Below are 27,327 nucleotides of genomic sequence, written 5' to 3'. Positions count from 1 at the left end.
GATCACAACCGGAGCCGAAGGCAGCTGCCAAACCACTGAGCCACCCAGGCATCCCTCTTAAAATAATTTCATGACTCCTCTAAGTTGCAAAAGCAAGACACTTTTCTCACTGCAGGTGAAGGATGCTCTATGAAACTCAGCCATCACCTCCCAACTTTAAAACTGTGAAATTCCACATGAGGGCAGGTAAAAAGAACTCAAAAATAAGGACAAGCATTAAATATTACGTAAGGTTTTCTTTTATTTAAAAGATCATTCACAAAATACCATATCCATAGATTTACTTTCTGTCATATAGCTGAATGTGTTAAGTGTTTGGAATTCCATTCTTACGTTTTAAAAGTCAACTGGATGGCCCAGAAGTTTAGATGATTTTGTTTTGTTCTTAATCTTTTCCACATTGAAGATGTAAGTAGGTCATCTGAAAGCATCAGGTTTGATTACAACCACATAATGCATGTCTTTCTTAAGTTAAGTATTGGTGTCACACAAATGGTTCTTATTTCAGAAGCAGAGGTGGCAGGGGGAAAGGAAGGAGGGGAGAGAGTTCTGTAATTGCTGAGACCTTAGGACAAAGACACGGTAAGAGAAGCCGAGGCAGCCAGCTGGTGACAAGCACTGCCGCAGCCCAGTGTGCCGCCCAGGCCGGGCTACCCCGTGGCCCCTGGTCACCAGGGTCTCTTCCCCAGGCTCTAGCTGCTGGCAGGCCCCAAGCTGCTCCCAAGGGGAGGAGCAGGGCTCAGTGCTGCGGAACTGGAAGTTGTTCACATACAGGTGTGTTCCAGCTCAAAGGCAAAGGCCCAGCACATTGCCGGGCCCCTGGCCAAGTGCCGAACACAGTGTGTGTGGGATCAAGAAACTTTGTCCCAAAGAGGAGACTCAGTGACAGACAGCCACCTACCAGCTATCTGAAGGTTCTGGACAGTCCTGCATAGTAGAATCCTCAATTCATTAAGTGAAACAATAAAGTGCCAGATTTTAGGCCCATTTTCATTATAAAACTCAGGGAAGGTGGGAAGCACAGTATCTCACTATTACACCGGGGGGAGAGACAAATTCAAGGGAGAGAGGTGGGACCCACGCACGGCGGGGATCTGAGGAGGGGCAGTGCAGCCCTGGCACGGCTCTGCCACGGCCACCCATCAGTGCCCCCACAGCACCCTGGCCAGCAGGAGGGATAGCAGATGGAGGTTCTGTGTCTAGCCGGCCAGAGGCACGTCTACTACTGCCAGGGAGGAGGGGAGCAGCCTGGGACACTGGCGGGTGTGAACACAGCAATGTGCTCAGCTGGCCTGATCCAAGTTCCTCACCGACACTCCACACCCCTATCCCCTTCTTTTGGGTTCCATGTTTGAATTGAGAGCCTCTTCTGCTTGAAAAGTCCGTTCTGGGCAGGAGTAACAGAGACAAGGCTGCTTATAAATAGGAATAGGAAGGAATTTGCAAGGATCAACAGGTATTTTACTCTTGTTTTGAAAACAAGGTGCCTTAAATTCTGTATGTTGATCACAGCGGAATAAAGATGCTACCCAATTTGTGATTTCTTTCCTGTTTTTTTTTTTTTTTTTTTCTCTTCATCTTTTTCCCCCTCCCCATGGAAGCCACAGCAATACAGAACTCTACATGCAGGTTAGAAGAGAAGCGCTGAGAAAAATCAAAGAAACACCTGGGTCTGGCCAGTGCTCTAAAGTAAAGAGAGAAAGCAAAGGAGAAAAATGGAGCAGCACCTCCATCCAGAGAACGCCCATGGGTGACTGCTTTGTCCCTCAGGAGACACTCATGTACTGGAAAGAAACAAGAAGCAGGAAGGAGAAAAGACAGAAGGAAAAGGCGAAAGGAATGGCAGAAAAAAAAAAAAAAAAAAAAGCACGAAACAGGCACTAGATAGGTTCAGCAAAGCCAAGAATGTACTAAAAACCACTTGTTAACTGCTGACATGCGCTCACAAGCTGTGTTTCCGTTGTAAGAAAGGAGGACAAAGGTCAGGCGCAGGAATGGTGGATGCAGGACTGCCAGCCCAAGGGGCTGGCCAGGCTGTGGTCTCGAGCTAACTCCCCCACACCCCATTCCCTCCCAACCGCAAGCTCATTCTTGCTCCTTGTGAACGACTTCCTCTCTGGGCCTGGCTCCCCCGAAGATAGCAGAGTTGGGATTGGCTACTTGATTGAGGGGCGTTGCAACTGTTCGAGGCTTCAGTTGGAGCCGTGGCCTCTGTGCTCTTTCCTCTGTGGGAGAAAAACCAACGGTGGTTTATAAAGAATGGACCACCTTCCCCATCCAGGCAAAATGACCAAATGGAGGGCAGCCCCTACAACCCAGCCCGCTTTCTAACCAACATGCCCGCCTTGAAGATCTACCCTATCCCCAAACCTTCTATTAAGAGGTAAGAAGGTAAGCTTACTATTTAAGACTAAGAGGTGGTCCACAGAGGCCACTGTCCATGGCCTAAGAAGCCTTGTGTGTGCGGGGGTACAGCCAGAGTACCAGGACAAGATACCCTCTGCTGACAAAATAGTGCCATACCTTCTGTTGGTTCTCTGAAGTCCATATTGGAACCTCGAAGGGGAGGGCCATCTCTGAACCGACTCCCCATTGGGGGGCCTGTTCGCCGGTCACCTGGGCGACTCCCTCCCCTGCCTCCTAAGAAGTCATCCCTGAAGCCTAAAGAAGGAAGAGGACACTGGATTACTTTTTAAGCTCCTGTCTCAAAGCTGACAGTGCAGCTGGTGTAGATGGTTTGATTAGAAATTCAGTCTGTCCGACATCAGAAATTTTGGAAAATAAAGTGTACTGAAAGGAGTCCAATGTGAACATGTTGGGTAATTTTCAGTTATAACGTATTTTTAACAGTTTTTAGGTTAAAAAAAAAAGTTGTTTAAACCTTAGCTTGCAGGAAAAGTGGGAGGAAAATCACCTAAGACTATAATCTAATAAGGCTTACAATAAAATAAAAATCCTCAAAGCCCATTTTATTTTGTCTTCTAATATAAACCTCTGATTGTTAAAGACAAACCCGAAGTTTAAACACGCCGCCACCTCTGGGTAACACCCCATCATCTGTTTTTCTGCTGTGTGTCAGGTGCAGATCACTCTAAAAGTTAAGCACCTGTGCTGTAAACAAAAGTAGTTACGGAGCTGGACTCACTCCCAATATATGCCACCTCTTCCAGAGGAAGTGCTTCTCCTTGTTCCCAGGGTCTCTGCTAAAATAGTTACCAAAGTAAGCTGTGCCTCATTATGAGTGCTAAGAGTATTATGATGCTCGTGTGTAGATGATTTTCTCCATAGGTTTTAAGAAGCCTAAGTTTTCTTTCCTTTTTTATTTTTTTTTAAAAGATTATTTATTCACGAGACACATACACACAGAGAAGCAGAGACAGGCAGAGGGAGAAGCAGGCTCTATGCTGGGAGCCCGACGTGGGACTCGATCCTGGGATCCAGGATCACGCCCTGGGCCAAAGGCAGATGCTTAACTGCTGAGCCACCCAGGTGTCCCTCCTTTTAAAAAAAAAAAAAAGATTTTGAGGGGATCCCTGGGTGGCTCAGCGGTTTAGCACCTGCCTCTGGCCCAGGGCACGATCCTGGAGTCCCGGGATGGAGTCCCAGGATCGGGTCCTGTGTTGGGCTCCCGGCATGGAGCCTGCTTCTCCCTCTGCCTGTGTCTCTGCCTCTCTCTCTCTCCCTCCCCATGTCTATCATGAACAAATAAATAAATAGATCTTTAAAAAAATAAAAAGATTTTGAGAGGGGGAGAATGAGAGAGAACACAAATGGGGGTGGGGGGAGAGGGAGAAGCAGATTTTCCACAGCAGAGAGCCCGATGCAGGGCTCAATCCCAGGACCCAAGATGATCATGACACCAACTGGAGGCATACATTCCAACCGACTGAGCCCCCCACGGGCCCTGAAGCTTTTTTCTTTAGCTTCCTTTTTACTGAAAGACTTTCATTGAGGGGGGGTCTGAGCTAATTAATTATTAGCCTTTTAACAGTATAGACCATTGAAGTTAGAGTTCACATTCGGTCAAAACTTTGACAAAAATGTAATCAAACAAATGAGCCTACTCCCTCTCAGCCCTCAAAGGGCTACTTTCACTCTAAGGATGGTGCCATTGCTTAAAGCTTCTGAGGAACGTAACTCTATTTAGAATCCTGAGGGAATGCCTGGGTGGCTCAGTGGTTGAGTGTCTGCCTTCAGCCCAGGGTGTGATCCTGGAGTTCCAGGATCAAGTCCCACATCAGGCTCCCTGCATGGAGCCTGCTTCTCCCTCTGCCTATGTCTCTGCCTCTTTCTGTGTCTCTCATGAATTAAAAAAAAAAAAAAAAAAAAAAAAAATCCTGAGCTGGAGGAATATTCTAGATGTGGTCTTATCCCCATTACTTGTAGATTTCATATTTGCCAATAGGTCTACTAGCTAGCATTTGAATGCGACCCTAAAACCAATACTTTTGGCACTTCTGCTTTTCTAGACATGCATAGAGCGGTGGAAGATGGGAGCTGCCTGAAATGCACATTTTACAGCTGAGGTCAAATGAAGCAACCCTCGGCCTTCTTGCTCAGACCATAAACAAATGTCTTTTCAATCTATTCAGTGCCAGGTTTCTGCTCTTTTGTGCTTTTCCTCGGAACAGAGCGCCAAAGAGTTGTCTGGTATAAGTGCAAGAAGGTGGTCTTGTGCCTCACAGAGAAAGTACGAGTTAGGTAAGCTCCATTCGGGCAGAGTTCTAGTGCTGCTGGCCATGAGTTCATGGTCAGGTGAATCAACAGTATATATGAACTAAGGTGTCTTTAAACAGAAATCCATACAAGAAGGTATGCACTGCCTGCCTGGCTGACAAAAATGCTATGACCAGAGATTCTCAGGAATCCGACCTTGTTGTCTCCCCAGGAGCAATGGTTTGGTGTCTGGTTATCAGGTGTTCCCAGTAATTTTTTTTTTTTTTTAATTTATTTATGATAGTCACACACAGAGAGAGAGAGAGAGGCAGAGACACAGGCAGAGGGAGAAGCAGGCTCCATGCACCAGGAGCCCGATGTGGGACTCGATCCCGGGTCTCCAGGATCGCGCCCTGGGCCAAAGGCAGGCGCCAAACCGCTGCGCCACCCAGGGATCCCTGTTCCCAGTACTTTTAAACTTAACTCCCTTGGATACGGAGAATGATTCTGTTTGCAAGGATGTTATTTTTCTGTTCTTTAAGGGTGGCCAAGGAATTTGGGAAGAGATCAAGTTACGTTGTATCTGGTATGTTGTATCACAAAAAGAGCTGGACAACATCAATTTTAACAAAACAAGTAATGAAAACAATTTCAAAAACATTCAGGCCAAGAGAAGCACTGAGTTGGGGAAAATACACTAGGACGCGCAGAGTCAGATCGAAGATTCTTTACAGAATCTTTTGAATCAGAGCTCACACTGTTTATTAAATAAGCTTGCCTGGTATTCAAACATTTAACCTGACATATCCCCCCCCCCAATAAACTGGGAAGCATATCTTCCCACGTGAACATGGAAGTCACTTCCCCTGTGCACATAATTCTTGCTACCAGTGTGTACCAGTAAGCAGGTCACACTCACACTGACAAGGCAGATAAAGACAACTGCTGCTTTGTCCAGGTGGCAGGAGACAGTCTAATGGAGGAAAAATACCCAGTGCATGTTAAGAGCAAGTAACAGCCCCATTCCCAAACTGCTTGTGATAGGAGCAGGGGAAGATGACGAGGGAAAAGCAAGGCATGACATTAGTCAGTATCTTTTAATTAAGTCTGAAGATGGGACACCTGGGTGGCTCGCAGTTGAGCATCTGCCTTTGGCTCAGGGCATCCCAGAACGCCAGGATCAAGTCTTGCATTGGGCTTCCTATGGGGAGCCTACTTCTCCCTTGGTCTCTGCCTCTCTCTCTCTGTGTCTCTCATGAACAAATACATAAAACTTTAAAAAAAAAACAAAACAAAGTCTGAAGACAGATTTTTGGGAGGCACACTCCTCATGAGAATCTTCTAAGTTGTCTTTTTTTTTTTTTTTTTACAATGAGCATGTATCATCTTAAAAACAGTATCATTCTGGGACACCTGGGTGGCTCAGTAGTTGAGCATCTGCCTTCAGCTTAGGGCGTGATCCTGGACTCTTGGGATAGAGTCCCACATTGGGCTCCCTGTACAGAGCCTGCTTTTCCCTCTGCCTGTGTCTCTGCCTCTCTCATGAATAAGTAAAATCTTAAGTAAAAAACAAAGCATCATTCTTTGAAGAACAGAAAAGATCTATTTTCACAAATAACACATATAGGCATTACTCCATGTGGGCACTTTGGGTTTCAGATACCCCCCAAACACTGCAGTTGACGCTGAAACTGGCGGGTGTTGAGGAGGCCTCTGGCTGTGTTCTCTGTTCCAGAAGAGTACAAGCCCAAGCTAAGGAAGCAGGTCCTTAGGTAACCTCCACATATCCAGAGCCACAGCTTGTGTATTCCTCCAGTCCCAGGAATTCAAAACCAGCAGGTTCAAGACCACTATTCATCAGGCCACTAAGGGCTGCACCTGGACTGACTGAGAAGACATTTGTTGCATGTTTCAATCAGAGACTAGCTTATACATAAAATTACAGGTTTACTGGATCATACTGTACTTTTATGAATAAGCTCATTTCTGATTGGCTAGAGGACTTTTAGGAATTAAGTTATTCAACAGATATAAGCAGTCATCTGTTTAGCTAGATTAGTGCTGAAAGGAATTTTTAATAATTCTGATCTACAACAGCTTGTCCTACTTCTTCCAATACTTACCAAATACTCAAATACTTTATGCTGAATTTGGTTTGATGGGGTGTGGGGGGAGGATGATAGTGGGTGGGGGCGCTGATGGCACCATCTTATATAGTGGGGAGTGCAGAGTCTGAAGAAAACATTTGTTTTTCATTTTTTCACCTTTCTGTTACAACTGATATTTTTATTGCATATGTGAATTACTTTTATTAAAAAAAAAAAAAAAAAGAGGGATCCCTGGGTGGCACAGCTGTTTGGCGCCTGCCCTTGGCCCAGGGCGCGATCCTGGAGACCCGGGATCGAATCCCACATCGGGCTTCCGGTGCATGGAGCCTGCTTCTCCCTCTGCCTATGTCTCTGCCTCTCTCTCTTTCTCTCTCTGTGACTATCATAAATAAATAAAAATTAAAAAAAAAAAAAAAGATTAAAAAATGTTTAGTAGGAGACCGACCCTTCAAAGCAGAGGCCTGACACGCAAACTGATCTCCTATGTTAAGACAGAGAGGCACCTGACAGCCTGTCTTGGTAGGTTAAGAAAAGGAATAGTCAAGTGGATCATGTCCACCATGAAGGGATGGGAGTTCCATGCCCTTCAAGAAAAAAAAACCCTGGTCACCAGGACTTCAACCATGCAAGAGGGAGTCACCAAGAACTAAAGTGACAAAGCTTTCTGTAAGCTTCCAAAACCTCCACGCTATTTCTAGAAGTAGCAGAGCTTCTATTTGTACCATGCACCCTAGCGCTGCCAAGGGGATTCCTGAGACCAAGGCCTGGATGATAACTGTAGGCCAAGGCAAGGTAAGACAAGATGGAGGATCAGTCTACCCTGCCCAGTGGGGAACCTCTCAAGTCCTACTCCAAACACTCAGGTTCTAATAGAGGCTTGGTGCATGCCTGGGGACCTTTTGGGAAAGTTTCATCTGTGGAATGAGCTAATGGAGCGGTCCGGCCGGGCGGGCTACTCACAACAAACGTACAACAGCAGCAAGGCCACTGAAAAAGGTTAAGTGGCAATATTCTAAATGCTGATACCGGAATTGAAGTCATCCCGGGAATCCCATCCACCTCTAGATTCTCCAGGGCCACCCATTCCTGAGGATACACAAGAAAGATAAAGTTGAGGTTGTACCATTACCTTGCTGCACAAACATGGAAAAATTCAGTGGGAAGATGGACAACTCATGTGATGAGAAGTTCACCGGAATTATAAGAGTTCTTGCTGCCACAGAAAAAAACCCTGAAAAACCAAAAAACCCAAACAACAAACCAAAAAACCCTCCAGGCTTGCAGAAGCACCATCCATTCTCAAGATTTTTACATGTGTTTAAAAACTCACAAAAACCTATCAGACCTGTAAGATAGTTTTACTAGTAACCTTCAAGAGTTGTAATCAGTGGGCTACAGCAAGTTTATGTTCAATTTTAGAAGAACCAATCACCTCTGTCATCTGGTCCACCTTTCCTGAATCCAAAGCCACCTTTATCTTGTTTTCTGCCTTCTGCAATGTCCACACGAAGTGACCGATCACCCAACAGCTAATGATAAGGGGAAAATAGTGTAAGTATTGGCAGGAAAAAAACATCTCAACTTCTAACATGACACAGAAAACCTGAAGATACTTACTGCACCATCGTATGTCAAGGCTTCCTTAAGGGAATCCACCTCATCAAATTCTACATAGCAGAATCCTGTAAGAGAAACAAACCCCAATTTCCTCAAGGAATTCTAGGTGAAGACATGGTGGGATTCCTGTCGGGTCCATTTCCCAACTCTTGTATCTAGGGGACACTAGACTAGTAGAGCCTAAAAGTGAGATTGCACTTTCGGATAAATACAAAATACCTGACTGGCATTCCTCCCTCTCAATTATATTCTGTCAGAAAGAGCCAAACAGGCATTGAGATATTTGGCAGCTCCGTTTTTACAGGTTTCTTTTTATGAATTTTAACCATAATATTCAAACCTTTCCTGAGTCATTGAAGAGCTGTCAGGACTGACTTTTGAGTAACTTTAATATAACACAACAGGGGCTTAAAGACAGATTTCACATTCAATACCAAACATGCTTTGGAGGAATAGGCTGAAGGTGCCTACTACTTAGTACTCAGGTAGTTGGTATAAAATCTGCTTTATAAAACTAAGAAATATACCCTCAGTAACAAGGGCATCCTCTTTGGGATGCTAGTTAAAAGACAGATGGCCTAGGTCCAAACACGTGTTACCCACAATCTGTGCCCCTGATGCCAGATTCTGACAAAGGCCCGGGAGCACATTCCCAGGCAGAGGAAACCACACCTTCTCTCACCTCCAACCTTTGCATTAGCTTCTCCCTCTACCTCCAACACACTTTCCATGGTCTGTCCTTGCCACCTGGTGTCTAAATCCAGGTTAAGCATCCCCGCTGCCCCAATACGCTCATACTGCACCCCATGCCAACACCCTTCCACCCTGTATATCCCTATCCTGTGTGATGATTACACTTCACCTTCAAAGCCCACTAGACCGCAAGTGCTCTGTAGGCTTGGGTCCAAACTCGTCCTGCTCACCATCTACTCATTAACTACTTAAAGAACGCATTGCTTAGCTGGAGAGTCTCCACCTTCCCTGCAAGTGGATTCAATGTCTGGAGTACTTGAGGAAACCACTTTGCAAGTTCAAAGAGGCCACAAAAGCCCACTCACCCATCTCACCCTTCCTGAGTTGCTGAAACTGAGGATGACCCTCCAGTAGACAAACTAAAACTTGCTTCTACAGACTCAGCCCAAAGGCTGGCCTCCCCCACCCATTTCCCCTGAAGCCAGGCACTCCTGGTGCCTCAGGGAGGGATACTGGCTGGGGCTTACTTTCACAATAGAATGGATACATTTGTTTTCATTGTTTGGGCACTTAAAACAAGGCTTCAGGTTCTAAAGCCAAAAAAAAACTTTCAAAATGATAAAAGTACCACCTATTTGCAAAACTATTCAGAGGAGTGAAACTTCCACTTCTCATACCACTCCTCACCTTTCCCAAACACACATGCTCCAAAGCCACAAATGTAGAGTGACAATATTTATTAGGTTTTCTTTTTATTCCACACAAATACCTAGATTACAGGAAAACTATAAAGAAATATGCTAGGAGTCGGGCCAAGGTGAAATGCACCTGCAAAGTCCTCAATTTTATCTGTTCATTCCCCTCTCAGGGAACTCCCTTACTGGTGAGACAAGATAGCTAGGTCAGGCAAAAAGATTTACTCGGTCATATATATACTGTGTATTTCTACAAACCAGATAATGTGTAGACATTTCTTCCCCAAGTAGAACTGAAAGACTATGAGCTAAAGGCCTGTTTATTTCAGCTACGACAGGCAAATATTTAGAACACTTTCATAACTGGAGCTCTCTGGTTCCCTAACATTTTGGTTTCAATGCTCCCTCTACATTGGTACAAAGAACACCCCCAAACTCACCTTTAAATTTGTCTGTGTCTTTGTCTCTGACTAGCCGCACACTCCTTATGCTGAGATCCTTAAAGATAGCATCTATGTCGCCCTGAACTGTATTAAAAGGTAGATTTCCTACATACGCTGTGTAGGGGGGTTCTGTGGGCAGCTCCTTCTGGCTGCGGGAGCCATGGCCACCAGCACTGCCGCGGGACCTGGAGGGGAAACAGACAGGATTCAAGTCTACTTGCCTCGGAGCAGGAACGAGGAAATGGTCTTCCACTCAGCCACACCACCCATGTGAATCATTCCACTTGAAGACACAATAACACCTTGAAATTATCAAGTCTTCCAAACTATCATTCCTGACCAGGGTGCCTAGGTTTTGGTGACAGAAATGTCCACCGAAACACAATCTATATAAATATTCATTTCCCTGGAAATTCAAATCCAAGTAGGACATACCCTCCTTGCAAAACTGGTTACATTCTATTTACTTAGATTCACTACCTGCAAAAGATTTATATCCTAAAACCTTAGAAAACACCCTCCTTCTTCACACATGATCATCCTAATACATGTGGAAATGGACTGTCCAGAGTTAGCACACTGTATTCAGAAAGGATTTGTAAAGCTGCTGAAGTTTAACCCATTCGTAACACACCTGCTTCTTGCTACTGTCACACTGTGGATAATACAAATGCTCGAATAAAAATTTTAGATTTTATACAGCAAGTACCATGTACATACTACCTTCCACCACTGCCCATGCACACTTCACCGGTCCTCAAATGCGTATTACCTAATCCACTTAATCCTCAATAGCAACCTCCCCTATAATAAGTGGTTATGTGTCTATGGTTATGAGGCTCAAAAGTGGCAAAAGCAGGACAGAAACTGACTCTACCACATCTCATTGCTAATTTGTACAGGTTCTGGTTTGAACCCCAGCTGTCACCAACTCACTCTACCCTATGAGTTACTCAACTTCTCTAAGCTTTATTTATTTGTAAAATTGGGTTAATATTAATACAGAGCTTGAGTTACTGAGAAATAACAAATATAAGGCCCCTAAACACTGACTGAAGCACAGTACACACAGGGAAGTAACATTATCATCATCACACCTATAACTCAAGGTTCACAATGTTTTATAGATAATTAAGAAATAAATTGGGGCCACTACACATTTGTCAGAATCCACAGAATATGTATACCAACAGTGAACCCTAATGTAAAATATGGACTCTGGGTGATGACAATGTCAGTGTAGGTTCACGGACTGTAACAAATGTACTGCTCTGCTGTGGGGTGTTGACAGCAGGGCCATCTGTGGCCCTGTGTGTGTGTGATGGCAGGGCAAATATGGGAATTGCATTTTCTTTTTTTCCCCAAAGACTGACTGATTTGAGAGCAAATGAGATCTAGTGAGTGGGGGTGAGGGGCAGAGAGAGAGAGAAGAGAAGCAGACTTCACACACGGCTTGATCTTATGACCCTGAGATCATGACCTGTGGGGAAACCAAGAGTTGGAGACTCAAGTGACAGAGCCATGCAGGCACCCTTAGGAACTGGTATTATCTGATCAATTTTGCTGTGAACTTAAAATTGCTTTAAAAAATAAAACATGGGGCACCTGGGTGGCTCAGTAGTTCAGTGTCTGCCTTTGGCTCAGGTCATGATTCCAGGGTCCTGGGATCGAGTCCTGCATCAGGTACCCTGCAGGAAGCCTGCTTCTCCCTCTGCCTGTCTCTGCTTCTCTTTGTGTCTCTCATGAATAAATAAATAAAATCTTAAAAAAATAATAAGTTAGAACAAATGATTGGGGAGGGGAGCTCTTCTTTATATCAACAAGAATGTCAACTAATAAATGTAAAAGGAATCATGTCCATAGAAAACCAGTACTCTAGGGGTGCCTGGGCAGCTCAGTTCGTTAAGCTTCTGACTTCGGCTCAGGTCGTGATCTCAGGGTTCTGGGATGGAGCCCCTATTTGTGAAATCTGCTTGTCCCTCACCCTCTGCGTCTCTGCGTCTTCTTGTGCTCTCAAAAAAATTAAAAAAAAAAAAAGGAAGATGGAAAAAAAAGAGAATCACTACTTGTACCCACCAAAACAGCAGTGGTTGATTCAGGCAAGTCTCATCAATGGACATCAAAACCACCAATATAAAATGTACCTGGCCATCACCATGTTAACCGCTAACTGACAAACTTTTACACTGTGCCTTCTATTTTGGCACAGATTCTTCAAATATGTCAAAAATCGTGAAAAAGGCAGGGGGATCAATGAAACATGACAACTAATGCTACATATCATCTTTGATCCCGGAACAAACAGCTATAAAAGAAAAAAAACAGATGGAGAAATTAGAATATGGCATGAACAGCTATCACTGCATCAATGTTTAATTTCTGGGGAGTGGTAACTGGTACTGTGGTCAGAATGGCCCTGTTCTCAGGAGAGACCCAGAGGGTTCAGCATAAAGGACGCGTGCAGGTACCTATAAAGATAGGACAGCCGCGGTGGCGGTGGCGCAGCAGTTTAGCGCTGCCTGCGGCCCAGGGTGTGATCCTGGAGACCCTGGATCGAGTCCCACGTCAGGCTCTCTGTATGATGCCTGCTTCTCCCTCTGCCTGTGTCTCTGCCTCGCTCTCTGTCTCTATGAATAAATAAAAAAATCTTAAAAAAAAAAAAAGATAAGGCAAATGTGAGCCTTGTGACTCTAACAGTGTCTACTCTATCATTCTTTCAACTTCACTGTGGATTTGAAAATGTTCCCAATATTTGCAGAACATGAGAGGAAAAAAAATCCAAAAGAGGGAAGTGGTGTTTCTTTTTATAGACACGTAAAATTCATTTTAAATAAGTCTCCTCACAACAAAGATCTGCTCAAAGTTACCCTTTTTGCAGGGCAAGCATCAATACAAGTCACAGAAAGTAATTTGTTTTTTTTTTTTTTTAGTAATTTGTTTTTTTAATCCCATTTTGCTAGAAATATCATGAAAGAGATTCCCCATCTTTCCTGAGGTAACATTCTTTTTTTTTTTAAACTCCTGATTATTATTATTTTTTTTTTTTAATTCATTCATAGAGACACAGGCAGAGAGAAGCAGGCTCCATGCAGGGGGCCCGATGCGGAACTCGATCCCGGGTCTCCAGGTCTCCAGGTCTCCAGGATCACGCCCTGGACCGAAGGTGGTGCTAAACCACTGAGTCATCCGGGCTGCCCCCTGAGGTAACCTTCTTTAAGACATGTTTTTAGCCGAATAACCAAATCATGACGTAATTCTTGACTAAAAAAAATTTTTTTAAAGATTTTATTTATTTATTCATGAGAGACAAACAGAGAGAGGCAGAGACACAGGCAGAAGGAGGAGCAGGCTCCATGCAGGGAGCCTGATGTGGGGCTCGATCCCAGGACCCCGGGATCACACCCTGGGCCGGAAGGCAGATGCTTAACCGCTGAGCCACCCAGGCATCCCCTTGACTAAAATTTTTTAAGTTTAGTGACTCAGAATTCCACCTCTTGCAGATAAGAAATCCTATGTTTTGTTTTCAAGTGGACTGCATTCCACTTGCTCCCACTCCCCAGCCCTGTCCCACTGAGTTTAGTAAATTGACTTCAATACTCTCTGCAACACCATTGTTCTTATCTTGATAACCTTAAACTATTTTATAAAGATTTACTTATTTATTAGAGAGAGTACGTGAGCATGCACAGGCAAGCAGGGCGGGGGGGGGGGGATCTCTAGCAGATTGCTTGCTGAGCAAGGAGCCTGCCATGGGGCTCAATCCCATGACCCTGAGATCATGGGCTGAGCTGAAATCAAGAGTCAGTCATTTAACCTACTAAGACATCAGGCACCCCTAAACGTTAAAATATTTTCAGTAAGATACTCTTTGAGACGGAATACTGATTATGTAAGATACAGTATAAGCATAAGCATTTGCAAAACTGTCAAAACACAAGATGAATTAACAATTTTAACAACTTTAAATTCACGTATTCAATATTTACTAAACATCTGGTGGAACAGTCCTCTGCCCTCAAGCAGCTCACAAGTGAGTAGCACATATAAAATACGAATAACTATGAGCATGCACGCATGCATATTTGTGTATTTATGTACACACACACATATGGCAAAGAGCTGCAATGATTTTTTTTTTTTAATCTAAGGTAAAGGTAAGGATGGAGAGCTGACAAATCCAGCAGGTGTACATCCATGAATCAGGAATATGGAGGGCTTGCTTAAAGAGCGCATCAAACATTTACACGAGAACTTCTGGAGGATGCTAGATACAAGCCCGGGAAGGTTGAGGTCAGGGAGCCTTGATAAGGACTGCTTCCCCGGCGGGGTGAGGGTGCTAATTAGATGACAGGGCGCTAGAAAAATGCAATAGGTAAGAAGCCAGCCCGGGCTTTGGGAAGATGGAAGAATCTCATTTCAGGCAAGCAGTATTTTAAAAAAGCTAAAAATGTGGGAACAGCTAACCCAGCCCATTAACCTGCTCATTTCACCCAAGTCTCACAAAATAGCTGGTGGCTGACAATTCCATACCTTTCCCAAGAGTCACCGCAATCATCCTAAATACCACCTGATCTGATGTAGTCAGTTCTACTGGACTTAAGTATGTTTTAGCTTTTCAGTGAGTAGGTAGTTCACTGAAGACGTGGGGGCAGTCAGTGCAGTGGGACCAGGGCCCTCTCCCTAGATTCCAAATTTACTGGCTCCAAAAGTTACAAAGTTAGAAGTGGAAAGTGGAAGTCACCAGTGTGCCAGCAACTTGAGAACCAAGAGTGGGGGAGACACACCAGAGAGTACACATACAAGTCGTAAAATGTTACATCCTGTTAGCAGTCCACCAAAAAATCCCCAAGCCAGGAAATCCTGAGCTGAAAGTCCTAAGATAACTGTGACATTAAAGTTTATACGGACTATCCCCTAACTGAACAAGCTACGTTACACAAAAGCACTTTCTAGAACAGGTTAAAAATGACAGGGAGAGAAGAATCATTTGACACCTTAGCCCCGTGTAGGATTGCTTCCAAATTACCTCTGTGCTTCAGTTTTCGTGTCTGTGACTACGCAAATACTTCAAAACTTTATTTTATAAAGTTTAAAACTGATCATAAAACCACCTCATAAATCTTGACTGCTTTATAAAAGTTTAATAACAATTCTAAAATGTTACAGGGAAGTCTAAACACGCTCAAGGTCACCGGCAGAAACAGATGAACAAGGCAGCAGGCCACTGCGGTGCCCCCGCCAATTTTCAAAACAACATATACGAGTTTTAAGGTCATAAATTACATCCTTAGTAACTAAGGAAATCTAACTTTCAACTCAAAGTGTGACCAAAATCCTTGAGAGACAAATCACTTTTCTTCACTCAAATTAACTAAATATATGCAGTATCTATGAAGGCCAGAACAGGCACAGAGGGCTCACATCTCAGAATCAGTCCCTGCCCTTAAGGAGCAGATAATTCAACTGAAGAGGTCTCCTCTGGAAAGGAGAAACCACATCCCAAAACAAAGGGCGCAGACAACCCGAAAGACAGTAACAGGAACAGGTTTCTGCAGGGTGGAGCCGCCAGGAACCAAGATTTCACTCCACTCCGCATTCCCACACACACAGGGAAACACTGAACTCCTAAGCAGACAGTAACTGCGAATACACAGACCAGAAGGAGGAAAGGAGCCTGGAAGAGGCGGTTGTAAGAAACAAGAGGAGGGGATCCCTGGGTGGCTCAACGGTTTAGCACCTGCCTTTGGCCCAGGGCGCAATCCTGGAGTCCTGGGATTGAGTCCCGCATAGGGCTCTCGGCATGGAGTCTGCTTCTTCCTCTGCCTGTGTCTCTGCCTCTCTCTATGTCTATCATAAATAAATAATCATAAATAAATAAATAAATAATCTTTAATAAAAATAAATAGATAAATAAATAAATAAATAAATAAATGAATAAATAAATAAATAAATAAAAGAAACAAGAAGAGAGGGACGTCTGGGTGGCTCAGCGGTTGGGTGTCTGCCTTTGGCCCAGGGCATGATGCTGGAGACCTGGGATCCAGTCCTATGTTGGGCTCCCGGCAGGAAGTCTGCTTCTCTCTCGGCTTGTGTCTCTGCTCCCCCCCACCTCTTTTTCTCATGAATAAATAAATCTTAGAAAAAACAAAAAACAAAAAAAGCAAGAGAAGAGAGAATTCGGGCTGGGATTAGATCCAGTAAGTGGATTCAAGAGAAAAAGTGCCCCAGACTTACTTCCCAAGAATAAAAGATAAGGAAAAAGGACTCACGATAAGCTATTTTCTGAGAAAGGACTTTATGAAGATTTCTAGGTGCCATAAGAAACTACACAGAATTTAAGCCCTGTTGCTGCCACTGTAAATTCAAGACCACTGCCAAGATATCCAGTACAGAGTATTAACCTTTCTCTGGTATTTGCAACATCAGGTGTTCTCCTATTACCTCTAGGTTAGGGACACAGTATCATCAGGGCTGATCAACAAATCTGCTCTTTCATGTGCCATCCAGAAATGCTTACTAGCATAGATTATATTGACATGTGGCACCACGCTGGATCCTATATAAAAATCACAAGCCTGGGTGGCTCAATTGGCTAAGAGCCCGACTCTTGATCTCAGCTCTAGTCTCGATCTCAGAGTCTTGAGTTCCAGCCCCTCACTGGGCTTAAAAACAAACGAACAAAAACAGAAGACTGCCTTTGTAAGATTAAAATGCAAGTAAGCAACAAAGTCCACTGAACATGCTTAAAATGAAAAAAATTAAAAAGTAATGGTCATAACGCGCAACCTATTTGGTTTCTAGAAAATAAGCAAAAAAGGTTTAACTCATAAATGTCAAGCCCTCATTTCATATATACTGATTTATCTTACTACTAACATATTATTAAACACTGATTAAAATCACTGAACCTGGGACACCTGGGTAGCTCAGCAGTTGAGCATCTACCTTCAGCTCAGGGTGTGATCCCAGGTCTGGGTATCAAGTCCCACATTGAGCTCCTGCGGGGAGCCTGCTTTTCCCTCTGCCTAGGTCTCTGCCTCTCTCTCTCTCATGAATAAATAAAATCTTAAAAAAAAAAAAATCACTGAACTCGTATCAATAAATTTCAACTAAAGTTCAGTTTATTCATATTTCCTTAGTTTTTTAACCCTAACACCCTTTTTCTGTTCCAGGAGCCAAAGATCACATGACATTTTAGTTGTAGCTTACGTTTTTTGAAAACCAGCCCCACACTGCTTGGTTTAAAAGCATTTCCAAGTAGATCTCCCTCTGTTAAATGTATGCAGTCTCCAAGGCCCCTAATCAGCATTCACAATTAGACCCCTTTATAACTACAGGATGGGCATGAAAGCCCCCAATGTTTCTGATCAACCCTGGGGTGGGGCAGGATCAATGGTGGAATTTTTCATAAGCCCTATTTCAGGGAGCTCTTTTCTGCTGTGAATGATTTCTTCATAAACTAATCTCATCTGTAGGATTAAAAAGAAACCTGGCAGGGACATGCAAAGCAGTTCTAAGGCAAGAATTCAGTCTTCAGAATTATTACAGTCTCTGGTACTTAGCGGGGTAGAAGGAATGAAGACCTTAGGATCACAAACAACTTCTACTAATATGGCTATTTTATTTGGCAAAAAAATGTAAAATGTAAGAGAGGGTGACGTGTATTTAGATGACCTCTCCAATTAGGTCCTTCAGTGTTTTTCCAAAAAATTTTTGGCTGTGATCAACATCATGACTACAAACATATACACACATATCTACCTGACTGCATATGAACAAGTAACAAAAAGCTTGCCCAAAAGTAAGACTATAAACTCACAATATAACACACTAGTCTCTTATTCTATTTCACCATTAAAAAAGCTCATCAGGACCCCTAAAATAAATTGATTTCATCATCTACCAACAAGACAGGCAGTTTGAAAGCCTTGTTATAGGAGAACAGCAAACCCAAGGGGGACTTCTGATTTACATGGTCTTTCAAAAAATCTTTCTTACTAGGCAAAAGGCCATTTACCACAATGTACTAAAATTTTGGACTCCCATGCATTAATGAAAGCAAACAAATGGGTTATTAATTTAGTAATTTCACATGGTGCAATTGGTCATTCAATCCAAAGTTCCAGATTTTTCAGAGGAAATAAAAACTTAAACCTAAAGCTGTTTATTGGTCCTCAGAGTACTGCCACAAAAAACATCTGTCTTGAAGCTATGATGTAAATATTTCTATGGGTTAGTTTTGAACTTTATAACCCAAGAGTTCTTTTTCTCTAAATTAGAATGCCTATTATTTGAGATTTGACATTCCAGGTACTATCAGCTTCAATTCATCTTATCTTAATTTTTAAAAAAGATTTTATTTATTCATGAAAGACACAGAGAGGCAGTGACAGGCAGAGAGAGAAGCAGGCTCCCCACAAGGAGCCCGATGTGGGGCTCGACCCCAGATCCCGGGATCACGCTCTGAGCCAAAGGCAGACGCTCAAGTGCTGAGACACCCAGGCATCCCAGCTTCAATTCATTTTAAAGAACACTTTACATTTTCATGCGCTGGTCAATTTTATATGATCTACAAATAACTTACAAGTTTCAATTATTTAGAGAAGCACAAACAGCTACAGATAGACCACCAGTTAAAACCCAGAATTTAGGGATCCCTGCGTGGCGCAGCGGTTTGGCGCCTGCCTTTGGCCCAGGGCGCGATCCTGGAGACCCAGGATCAAATCCCACATCAGGCTCCCGGTGCATGGAGCCTGCCTCTCTCTCTTCCTGTGTCTCTGCCTCTCTCTCTCTCTCTCTCTCTCTGTGTGACTATCATAAATAAATAAAAAATTAAAAAAAAAAAAGTCAAAACCCAGAATTTAAAGGCATGCAAAGCTAACAGTTCTTTTCTTCACTTAATATCTGAAAAATCACAAATATAACACCGTATGTTATACTTCACTTAAAAATATTTGAAAAATCATAAAAACTTAAGTTACTTGTATTTAAACAGGTATGTATTAAGATGAATACTCAGTATTTACTAATAATTGTTTTTGCTAACAAAATCTAACTTATAGCTACCTTCCACATGGTAGTTACAAGAATTAACTGCTTTATTTTTAAGATTTTGTTTATTTGAGAGAGAAAGCATGCATGCTCACACACAGGGAGAAGCAGACTCCTCACGGAGTGGAGGACCCCATGTGGGGCTCAATCCCAGAACCCAGAAACCATGATCCAAGCTGAAGGCAGATGCTTAACCGACTGAGCCACCCAGGCGCTCTGGATTAAATACTTTATTTATTTTTTTAAATTTTTATTTATTTATGATAGTCACACAGAGAGAGAGAGAGGCAGAGACATAGGCAGAGGGAGAAGCAGGCTCAACGCACCAGGAGCCCGACGTGGGATTCGATCCTGGGTCTCCAGGATCGCGCTCTGGGCCAAAGGCAGGCGCTAAACCGCTGCGCCACCCAGGGATCCCTAAATACTTTAAAAGTACCTGGAAAAAAGCTACACACACACCCTGACTTAACAACAACAACCAATAAAGAGAGGAGGAATCTTATCAGGAGACTTAGTGGACACATGGAACAAATGCCATATGCAAACTCTGGTCCTGATTCAAACAAATCAGTTGTACATCAAACTGTAGGAGCTAATTAGAGAAGTAAAAATATTTACGGGGAAGTTTTTGGATATAATATTGTGGTCACATTTTTTAGGTCTGTACCTTTGAAACGCATACTAAAGTACTTCCAGATGAAATGAAATGTGACATCTAAGATGTGCTTTAAAATAATCCAGTAGCATGTGGGAGGAAGGTGGCACAAGAAGATACAGATGAAATAAACGTGGTAACTTTTTTTTTTTTTAAAGATGTATTTATTTATTCATGATAGACATAGAGAGAGAGGGAGAGAGAGAGAGAGACAGAGACACAGGCAGAGGGAGAAGCAGGCTCCATGCAGGGAGCCCGATGCGGGGACTCGATCCCGGGACTCCAGGACCACGCCCTGGGCCAAAGGCAGGTGCTAAACCGCTGAGCCACCCAGGGATCCCAACGTGGTCACTTTAAAAAGTGGGTCATGGGCACATGAGGTGGGTCATTATAGGAGACTCTACTTTTCTGCTTTAATTTTTCTGTAATCAAATTTTTTGCAGATTCAAATAGGTCAACTATATGAAATAATCTTTGAGGTAACTGTGCAAAACTGAACATGAACCGGGTGATAGAAAAACTGGTGGTTAGAAAGAAACCTTTGATCAGTTTGAAACACATACTCAAGTATTAAAAATATCTTAAGACAGATGACAGGATGGCTGCGATTGGCTTTAAAATATTCTATCCCTTCCCCACAATGAGGAAGACAGGCGCAAAGAACAGTAAAAAGGTTTAAGTTAATGAATGGAAATGAGTGAAGAGTTGCTTAATGGGTCTGTTTGGGAACAATCAAAGAGTTCTGGAAACAGTGGCGGCAACAACACAAGATGGTGAGTGTCACTGTGGGCATAAGCTGTACACTCAGAAATGGTCGGGGGATACCTGGGTGGCTCAGTTGGCTGAGTGTCGCACTCAATTTGGGTTCCAGTCATGATTTCAGGGTTGTTAGATGGAGCCTCACATTGAACTGTGCTCAGTGAGTCTGCTCACTTCCCACCCCCCCTCCCCGCTCATGTGTACTCTCTAAAATAAACGAAAAATCTAAAAGAAAAAAAGAAGAAATGGTCAAAGTGGTAAATTTTATGTATATATTTTACCACTCACACCACACAAAACTTGAAAAAGAAAAATGAACCCGGGGAACGGCCAGGTGGGTTCAATATACTAGTCTCTGTTTATGTATGAAAATGTTTAATTTATTTTTATTTTAAAGATTTTATTTATTCATGAGAGAAAGAGCAAGGAAGAAGAGTACACAAGCAGAGAGAGGGCCAGAGGAAGAGGCAGACTGAGTCCAGAGCCCGAATCAGGGCTCGATTCCAGAACCCCAGGATCATGACCTGAGCAGAAGGCAGACGCTTAACCGACTGAGCACCTCAGATTTATTTTTAAATGTCACATAAAACGAGCAACTGCTAAATTCTGGTCTAGTCTAGACCACGCGGATGTTCCTCCATTAAAGAAGTTATTTAGCTCAAAGAGCAATCCTTCAGATTTTCAGACAGTCTGTAAAAGTCCAGTAACGTGTACTTCCTTTGGTTCTAGCTCTGCCTTCCAGAGTCACCTCTCCGCATTGAACAGTTCCTCACAGTCCAACTAGTGGCTGTATCCTGTGACCTGCACTGGTCTTGCACTTGACCCCAGCATAAACCAAGGCAGGGGCACCCAAACCGTACTATCACTCATGCTTCATTACACAGTATTTACAGAGAGAAAGAAGCCAGCGAGCTTCAAAAGAAAAAAACAAAAAACAAAAAACAATGTCCTTGACCAAGCAGTAAAAATGATTAGTTTTTTAAATCTTGACCCACTTTTTATTATCCCATGTTTCAAAATAGGGGCAAAACACTTCTGCGGCTTACAGAAATGTGATGGTTATCTCCAGGAAAACACTCATGCAAGTGAGTTACAAGCTGAACTAGGTATTCTTTTCATGGAACACCATTTTCACCTGAAGAACTGACAAACTATGGTTATTCAGACTTAGGTATTAGGCAGACATTTTCTTTTCTTTAAAATGCAGACTGGGCTTTTAAACAAAAAATAAAATTTTAGAAAACTTGTATCCATCAACATAAGCTTGACAGCCTCACTGTACCTGAAATGTTTCTGATAAAATCAATGGTGATGTTAATAAACACGAGTTTTGATGCTGTATGATAAAACAAAATGTGCCAATATTTGAAGACTTCCAGAACTCAACAATAACCAACCCATTATGTTACAAGATCATGCACTAGTAAAGAATCCATTTGAAATATGTACCCTGTACCCCACAGGTACTGTGTACCCTATATTGGAATACAAGGCTCAACTGGAGGTGCCATGTTTTCAATGAGGTATCAACATCCTGGAGCATATCCAGAGGGCCCCATCAAGAACATTTTAGAAAACATGACAAGGGGGGCGGTTGGGAATCCCTGGTGGTTCAGCGGTTTAGCGCCTGCCTTTGGCCCGGGGCGCAATCCTGGGGTCCTGGGATTGGGTCCCGTGTAGGGCTCCCGGTCTGGAGCCTGCTTCTCCCTCCTCCTGTGTCTCTGCCTCTCTCTCTCTCGTGAATAAATAAATGGGTAAATCTAGAAAGAAAGAAAAGAAAAAAAGAAAAGAAAAGAAAAGAGAAAGAAAAAAGAAAAGAGAAAGAAAAAAGAAAAGAAAAGAAAAGAAAGAAAAGAAAAGAAAGAAAAGAAAGAAAGAAGAAATCATGACATGGGGAAAAAACTTCAAAGAACCAAGGACATCCAATTAAAAAAGACAACTTAGGTATTACTGTTACGTTCTATCAAAATCAAGCAATCACTTATTTAGTGGCCTGAGTATGCAGGTCTAACCAGCTGTACAAATGAAGTACAGAGGCTTGGCATGCTCTCCTGCCCAACACTCTCTTCTATTTCTAGAGGAAGCTGGAAACTGGAAGATGGGAGACTGATCTAGGACTGCCCCCCCACCCCCACCATTGTTCCACATGTTCCAAGTTTCTGGGATGACTACTTGAAGTTGCATAATGTCCTCCCAGAACACTAAAGGTTAATTTCAAATAGAAACATGCAAAGATAGTTTTTAGAAATTTCAGAAGCATTTACATTAAATGTTCCAAGCACAATTATAACAAACCAGTAACGTACAAGAACAAATTATTCAACTAGCATTCATTTACAACATAGTACTCTACTTGTAAAATGCTTTATACCCATAAACTGAATAGATTTCTCTTACCTGGCTCTAGAAATATTGCCCAGAAAGTAAAAACTCACTCGCTAGCTCAACAGAACTTTTCCCACTCTTACTGATGCAAGGGAAATATTTCAAGTACCAACATATTATATAAATCAAGATCCACAAATTATTAAGTGTAATGGACACTGTGCTGCATGCTTGAGACATCTCACTGAATACTCTCAATAGCCTTATAGAGGAATTTCTATTTTACATGGGGTGGGGGGGGATGAAGCTCAGAGGTAAAGAAACTTGTTCCAGGTCACACAGCTAATACATGAATCAAGGCTCAGGTGACACTGGACCTCTGTCCAGTCTGCCTGATTCCAATCCAAAGCTAGGCCTTTTCCCCAAACTGTGTCAGAGGCTCTTGTTTTGTAAAACCAAGTATCTGTGATAACACTTTTTCATAGAAGATAATGATTTGGAATCAAGAAGTGGGAATTAGGGAGTGGAGAGGACAATAATAATAACCCTAAACCACTTATCACTTGGTAGGCAAACAGGATTTTAAAATAAGCTTTTTTTGGGATCCCTGGGTGGCGCAGCGGTTTAGCGCCTGCCTTTGGCCCAGGGCGCGATCCTGGAGACCCGGGATCAAATCCCACGTTGGGCTCCCGGTGCATGGAGCCTGCTTCTCCCTCTGCCTGTGTCTCTGCCTCTCTCTCTCTCTCTCTCTCTCACATGAATGAATGAATAAATCTTTTTTTAAAAAGCTTATTTTATTTATTTTTATTTATTTATGATAGTCACAGAGAGAGAGAGAGAGAGAGAGAGAGAGAGAGGCAGAGACACAGGAGGAGGGAGAAACAGGCTCCATGCCAGGAGCCTGATGCGGGACTCGATCCGGGGACTCCAGGATTGCGCCCTGGGCCAAAGCCAGGCTCTAAACCGCTGAGCCACCCAGGGATCCCCTAAAATAAGCTTTTCAATACTTGTCTACGTGATTAGTGCAAATAGCTACTCTTTTTATACACTGTTTTCTTTCCCCTTTTTAGTCTTAAAATATGCTTAGAAATTGAGACAGAGATGCGAAGCTTAAGCCTTAGAAGACTCAAAAGTTAGAATTCCAATTGCCCCTCCTCAACTGGAACTTAAAAATACTTCAATGTGTAGTTTTACCAGTTTTTAGTAGGTACCATTTTCAGCAATCTTAATTCTTGTTACCTCCAAGTTCCAATCTGATTCTCAGAATTGACAGTTTTAGGTGGAGCACTCAAAAGCATGTTGTAGTTAGAAATGTAAAAAAAAAAACAAAAACAAAACAAAACACTGTTACTGTCCAGTTTATTGCCAATGGCCAAATGAAAAATTAAAACCAGGAAAGATGGGATCCCTGGGTGGCGCAGCAGGTTAGCGCCTGCCTTTGGCCCAGGGTGCGATCCTGGAGACCCGGGATCGAATCCCACATCGGGCTCTTCTTGCATGGAGCCTGCTTCTCCCTCTGCCTGTGTCTCTGCCTCTCTCTCTCTCTGTGACTATCATTAATAAATAAAAATTTTTTAAAAATAAAAAAAAAATAAATAAAACCAGGAAAGAAAATTTAGCAACCCACAGAACAAAATAACACTCCAGATCTAGTACAATTAACGAGATAATTTGGAATTCTGATTTGACTTGTTCTGGGGCAACAATGCAGTCCCTAGGGTCTCTCTTTGGCTACCAGGGACATGCCTCTGTAGATCGAGAAGATAAACCAGTCGCTTAACACTGCTTACTGACAACAGCACTGGTCACTACATACAACTACAAAATAAACTAGCACGGAATGCATAATCATTACAACCAAATTTTTAGATTATGATTGCATTTCAAACCTGCTATTCCTTTCGTCTATGACCCAAGTGGCTTAGAGTTGAGATCTCTTACTTAGCTAAGGTGTTTTAGACTAGAGGGAAGGTCTCTTGGTACAAAAATACCAAACACAGCAATGCAAGACTGGCTTTCCAGAAGTGACAATATTCCAAAATGCCTAAGCACAGTATCTCAGCATAAGCAAACAACACTTAGACATTTGTTGATGGGAAACATAATTCATCTAACAGTAGAAATTATCACTAAAGGTTATCAACTAGCCTACCATCTTGCTAAATTTCAGAGAAACCACTAACTGATAACTCCATATCTGATGAAATTAAAATTAACACGGACTCTGGGATAGGAAGCTTTGGCCCAGACCACTCCATTGCATGTGCGGTACTCTGTGAAGTTTCTGGACCCACTCCAGACAGTCTACACAAACACACAAATTCACCAATAGGTTTTTAGAACAGAACTACTTTTAGGAATCTGAGTCCTATTTCCCACATAGTTTTTACACGGATCTGAAGTCAAATGGAAAACTCCAACAAGGTCAGATACAGAAGATTTTTAACAGTAAAGTGACTTTTTATCAGAAAGCTTAGGAGATGCAGAGTGACTAGCTATTTTCTCACACGGGTTTTTGGATTACATCTGGACACGACTAACATTTATCTGCCTTCTGATGTTTGAAACGAAGAGCATCTTGACCACTTGGTATTGTTCAAGGCATCCCAACTGTCAAAATGTGACATCCACTACAAGTGTGACTCAAACACCTCAAGTCACCAGAACAGGGGCAAATCTGTCAAAAGGCAGAATAAGGAAAAAAACAAAAACCAACTCCAAACCCCAGATTCAGTATAACTTATTGTAGTCCCAAACCAACTAAAACTCCTTGAATCTGCCTTAAATCAAACTACTCGTGTAAGAGTTTTCCTGGGCACTTCCAAATGTTTCTTGAAACTGGAAAAAAAAAAAAAAAAGAAAGAAAGAAAAGAATCCTGGTTATTAAATGTCAACATGACTTAAGTGCAAATTTGGTGTCTAGAAACCTACCCCAAAGGCAATACTTTTACGTGTCATCCAACATCTATTCCTTTTTTTATTAGCAAATAAAATATTCTTTGAAATAACAGGTGGCTCCACCTTCCCCAACTTCCACGTTCTAGTGCCATTAATATTAGGTGCATTCCCGCACCCAAACAAGCCTTTGTTTGAGCCGGTCCCAAACCTAGGTATTAAAAGGTCATTCTTCACCAAAGACACTTTTGGGATAGCAACCCAGGAGACTGGACACCTCAGTAGGTACTATTGTAGTGTTGTCCTGGCAAAGTAATCCTTTCTGTTAGAGTACACAATGGCCAAGTGTGTCCTTGACAAACAGCAAGACGTTTATAGCCCGTCTCCTAAATTCCGTGTGAGGGAACTTGTATTAAACACACACACACACACACCCAGTGCGGATGCCTGCTATTGAACACCGTAAGCTTCTTATTCATTAGTCAAGAATTGCTCTTTTAAATGAGGTGTCTCGATTATAGACAGTCTGTATATAACCGAAGTCGCGCGCGGTTCCTTCTCCGGGTCGGAAGGAGAAACGACGGAAAATTAGTACGTAGCACCTGTCAATAAGGCACGGTGCTCCCAAGACGCACTGGAATTTAAAAAAAAAAAAAAGAAAATTAAAAAAAAAAAGCTATTATGTATTTTCTTTTGCTTGGTGTCCCCCTCTCCCGGCGTGGATCGGACCATTGCCGGGCTGGAGCCGCCAAATCCCTGCCTCACACGGAAGGGCAGGGACTCACGCCCCGGTCGCCCTCCCGACCTTAGCGCGGGAGCCCGCAGGGCAGACGGACCACCGGCGGCCGGAACCGGGCCGGGCCCCCACTCCGCCCGGCAGCAGATGCTCGCACGGGCCCTGCCGTACTGGGGGCTGGGGGCTGGGAGCGGGAGAGGGAGCGGGAGCGGGAGCGCGTCTTCCCGGGCGCTCAGCGCCACCGCGGCCTGGCCTTGCGGCCGAGGCGGCGCCGAAACGACGCGGCGGCGAAAGGCGGCGGCGGCGGGAGACCCAGGGACGGGCCTGCGCCGCGAGCAGGACGCGGGGGACACTAACCGCCGCCGCCCCCTCCCCGAGCGCGCCATTTCCAGGCCCCGGCCCTCCGGGCGCCTCTCCCAGGCCTCCGCGGGCCCGGCCGGGCCCCCTGCCGCCCGCCGCCCCAGGTGAGCGCGGGAAGGCCGCCGCCCCCGCCCGCCCCCCGCGCCCGGCCGGGGCCCGCGCCCCGCCGCCTCACCCTCTGCCGCCGCCGAAGCTGCTGTAGGCCCGATCGTCGTAGGTATCGAAGTCCGCCATTTGCCGTCTCCGCTCCGAGAGGAACCAGGGTGAGCGAGGAAGGACCCCGCAATATAACTCCCCCCGCCCCGCCGCCGGGGCTGTCCGCCGCGCCGCCTGA

General features: G+C 43.6%; 1 protein-coding gene across 2 annotated transcripts; it reads right to left on the bottom strand.

Annotated features, from left to right (window-relative positions):
- Positions 1–216: 216 nt before the first annotated feature.
- On the bottom strand, positions 217–27,327 carry EIF4H (eukaryotic translation initiation factor 4H). 2 transcript variants are annotated; one of them, XM_077908242.1, is made up of 7 exons: positions 27,169–27,327; positions 10,210–10,397; positions 8,382–8,446; positions 8,197–8,293; positions 7,791–7,850; positions 2,524–2,661; positions 217–2,225 (listed from the first exon to the last, which is right to left on the bottom strand). In XM_077908242.1, exons 1-7 carry the CDS (start codon positions 27,225–27,227, stop codon positions 2,086–2,088), a joined length of 747 nt encoding a protein of 248 aa, XP_077764368.1. In that variant the 5' UTR covers positions 27,228–27,327; the 3' UTR covers positions 217–2,085. The 2 variants fall into 2 exon arrangements, with proteins under 2 accessions (XP_077764368.1, XP_077764369.1); XM_077908243.1 differs by lacking the exon at positions 7,791–7,850.

Source organism: Canis aureus, chromosome 8 (genome assembly GCF_053574225.1).
Source record: "Canis aureus isolate CA01 chromosome 8, VMU_Caureus_v.1.0, whole genome shotgun sequence".
Lineage (NCBI taxonomy): Eukaryota > Metazoa > Chordata > Mammalia > Carnivora > Canidae > Canis > Canis aureus.
Note: the sequence above shows the minus strand (reverse complement) of the source record. Positions and strands in the feature narration are given on the sequence as shown.

Bases quoted from the DNA above. Each gene is read 5' to 3' on its own strand.
- EIF4H (XM_077908242.1), bottom strand. From the start codon at position 27,227: ATGGCGGACTTCGATACCTACGACGATCGGGCCTACAGCAGCTTCGGC. The intron at 7,851-8,196 runs GTGATTGGTTCT...GTGTATCCTCAG, and splicing joins AGGTGGACCAGATGACAGAG to GAATGGGTGGCCCTGGAGAA. The intron at 2,226-2,523 runs GTATGGCACTAT...TTTCTCCCACAG, and splicing joins CTTCAGAGAACCAACAGAAG to AGGAAAGAGCACAGAGGCCA.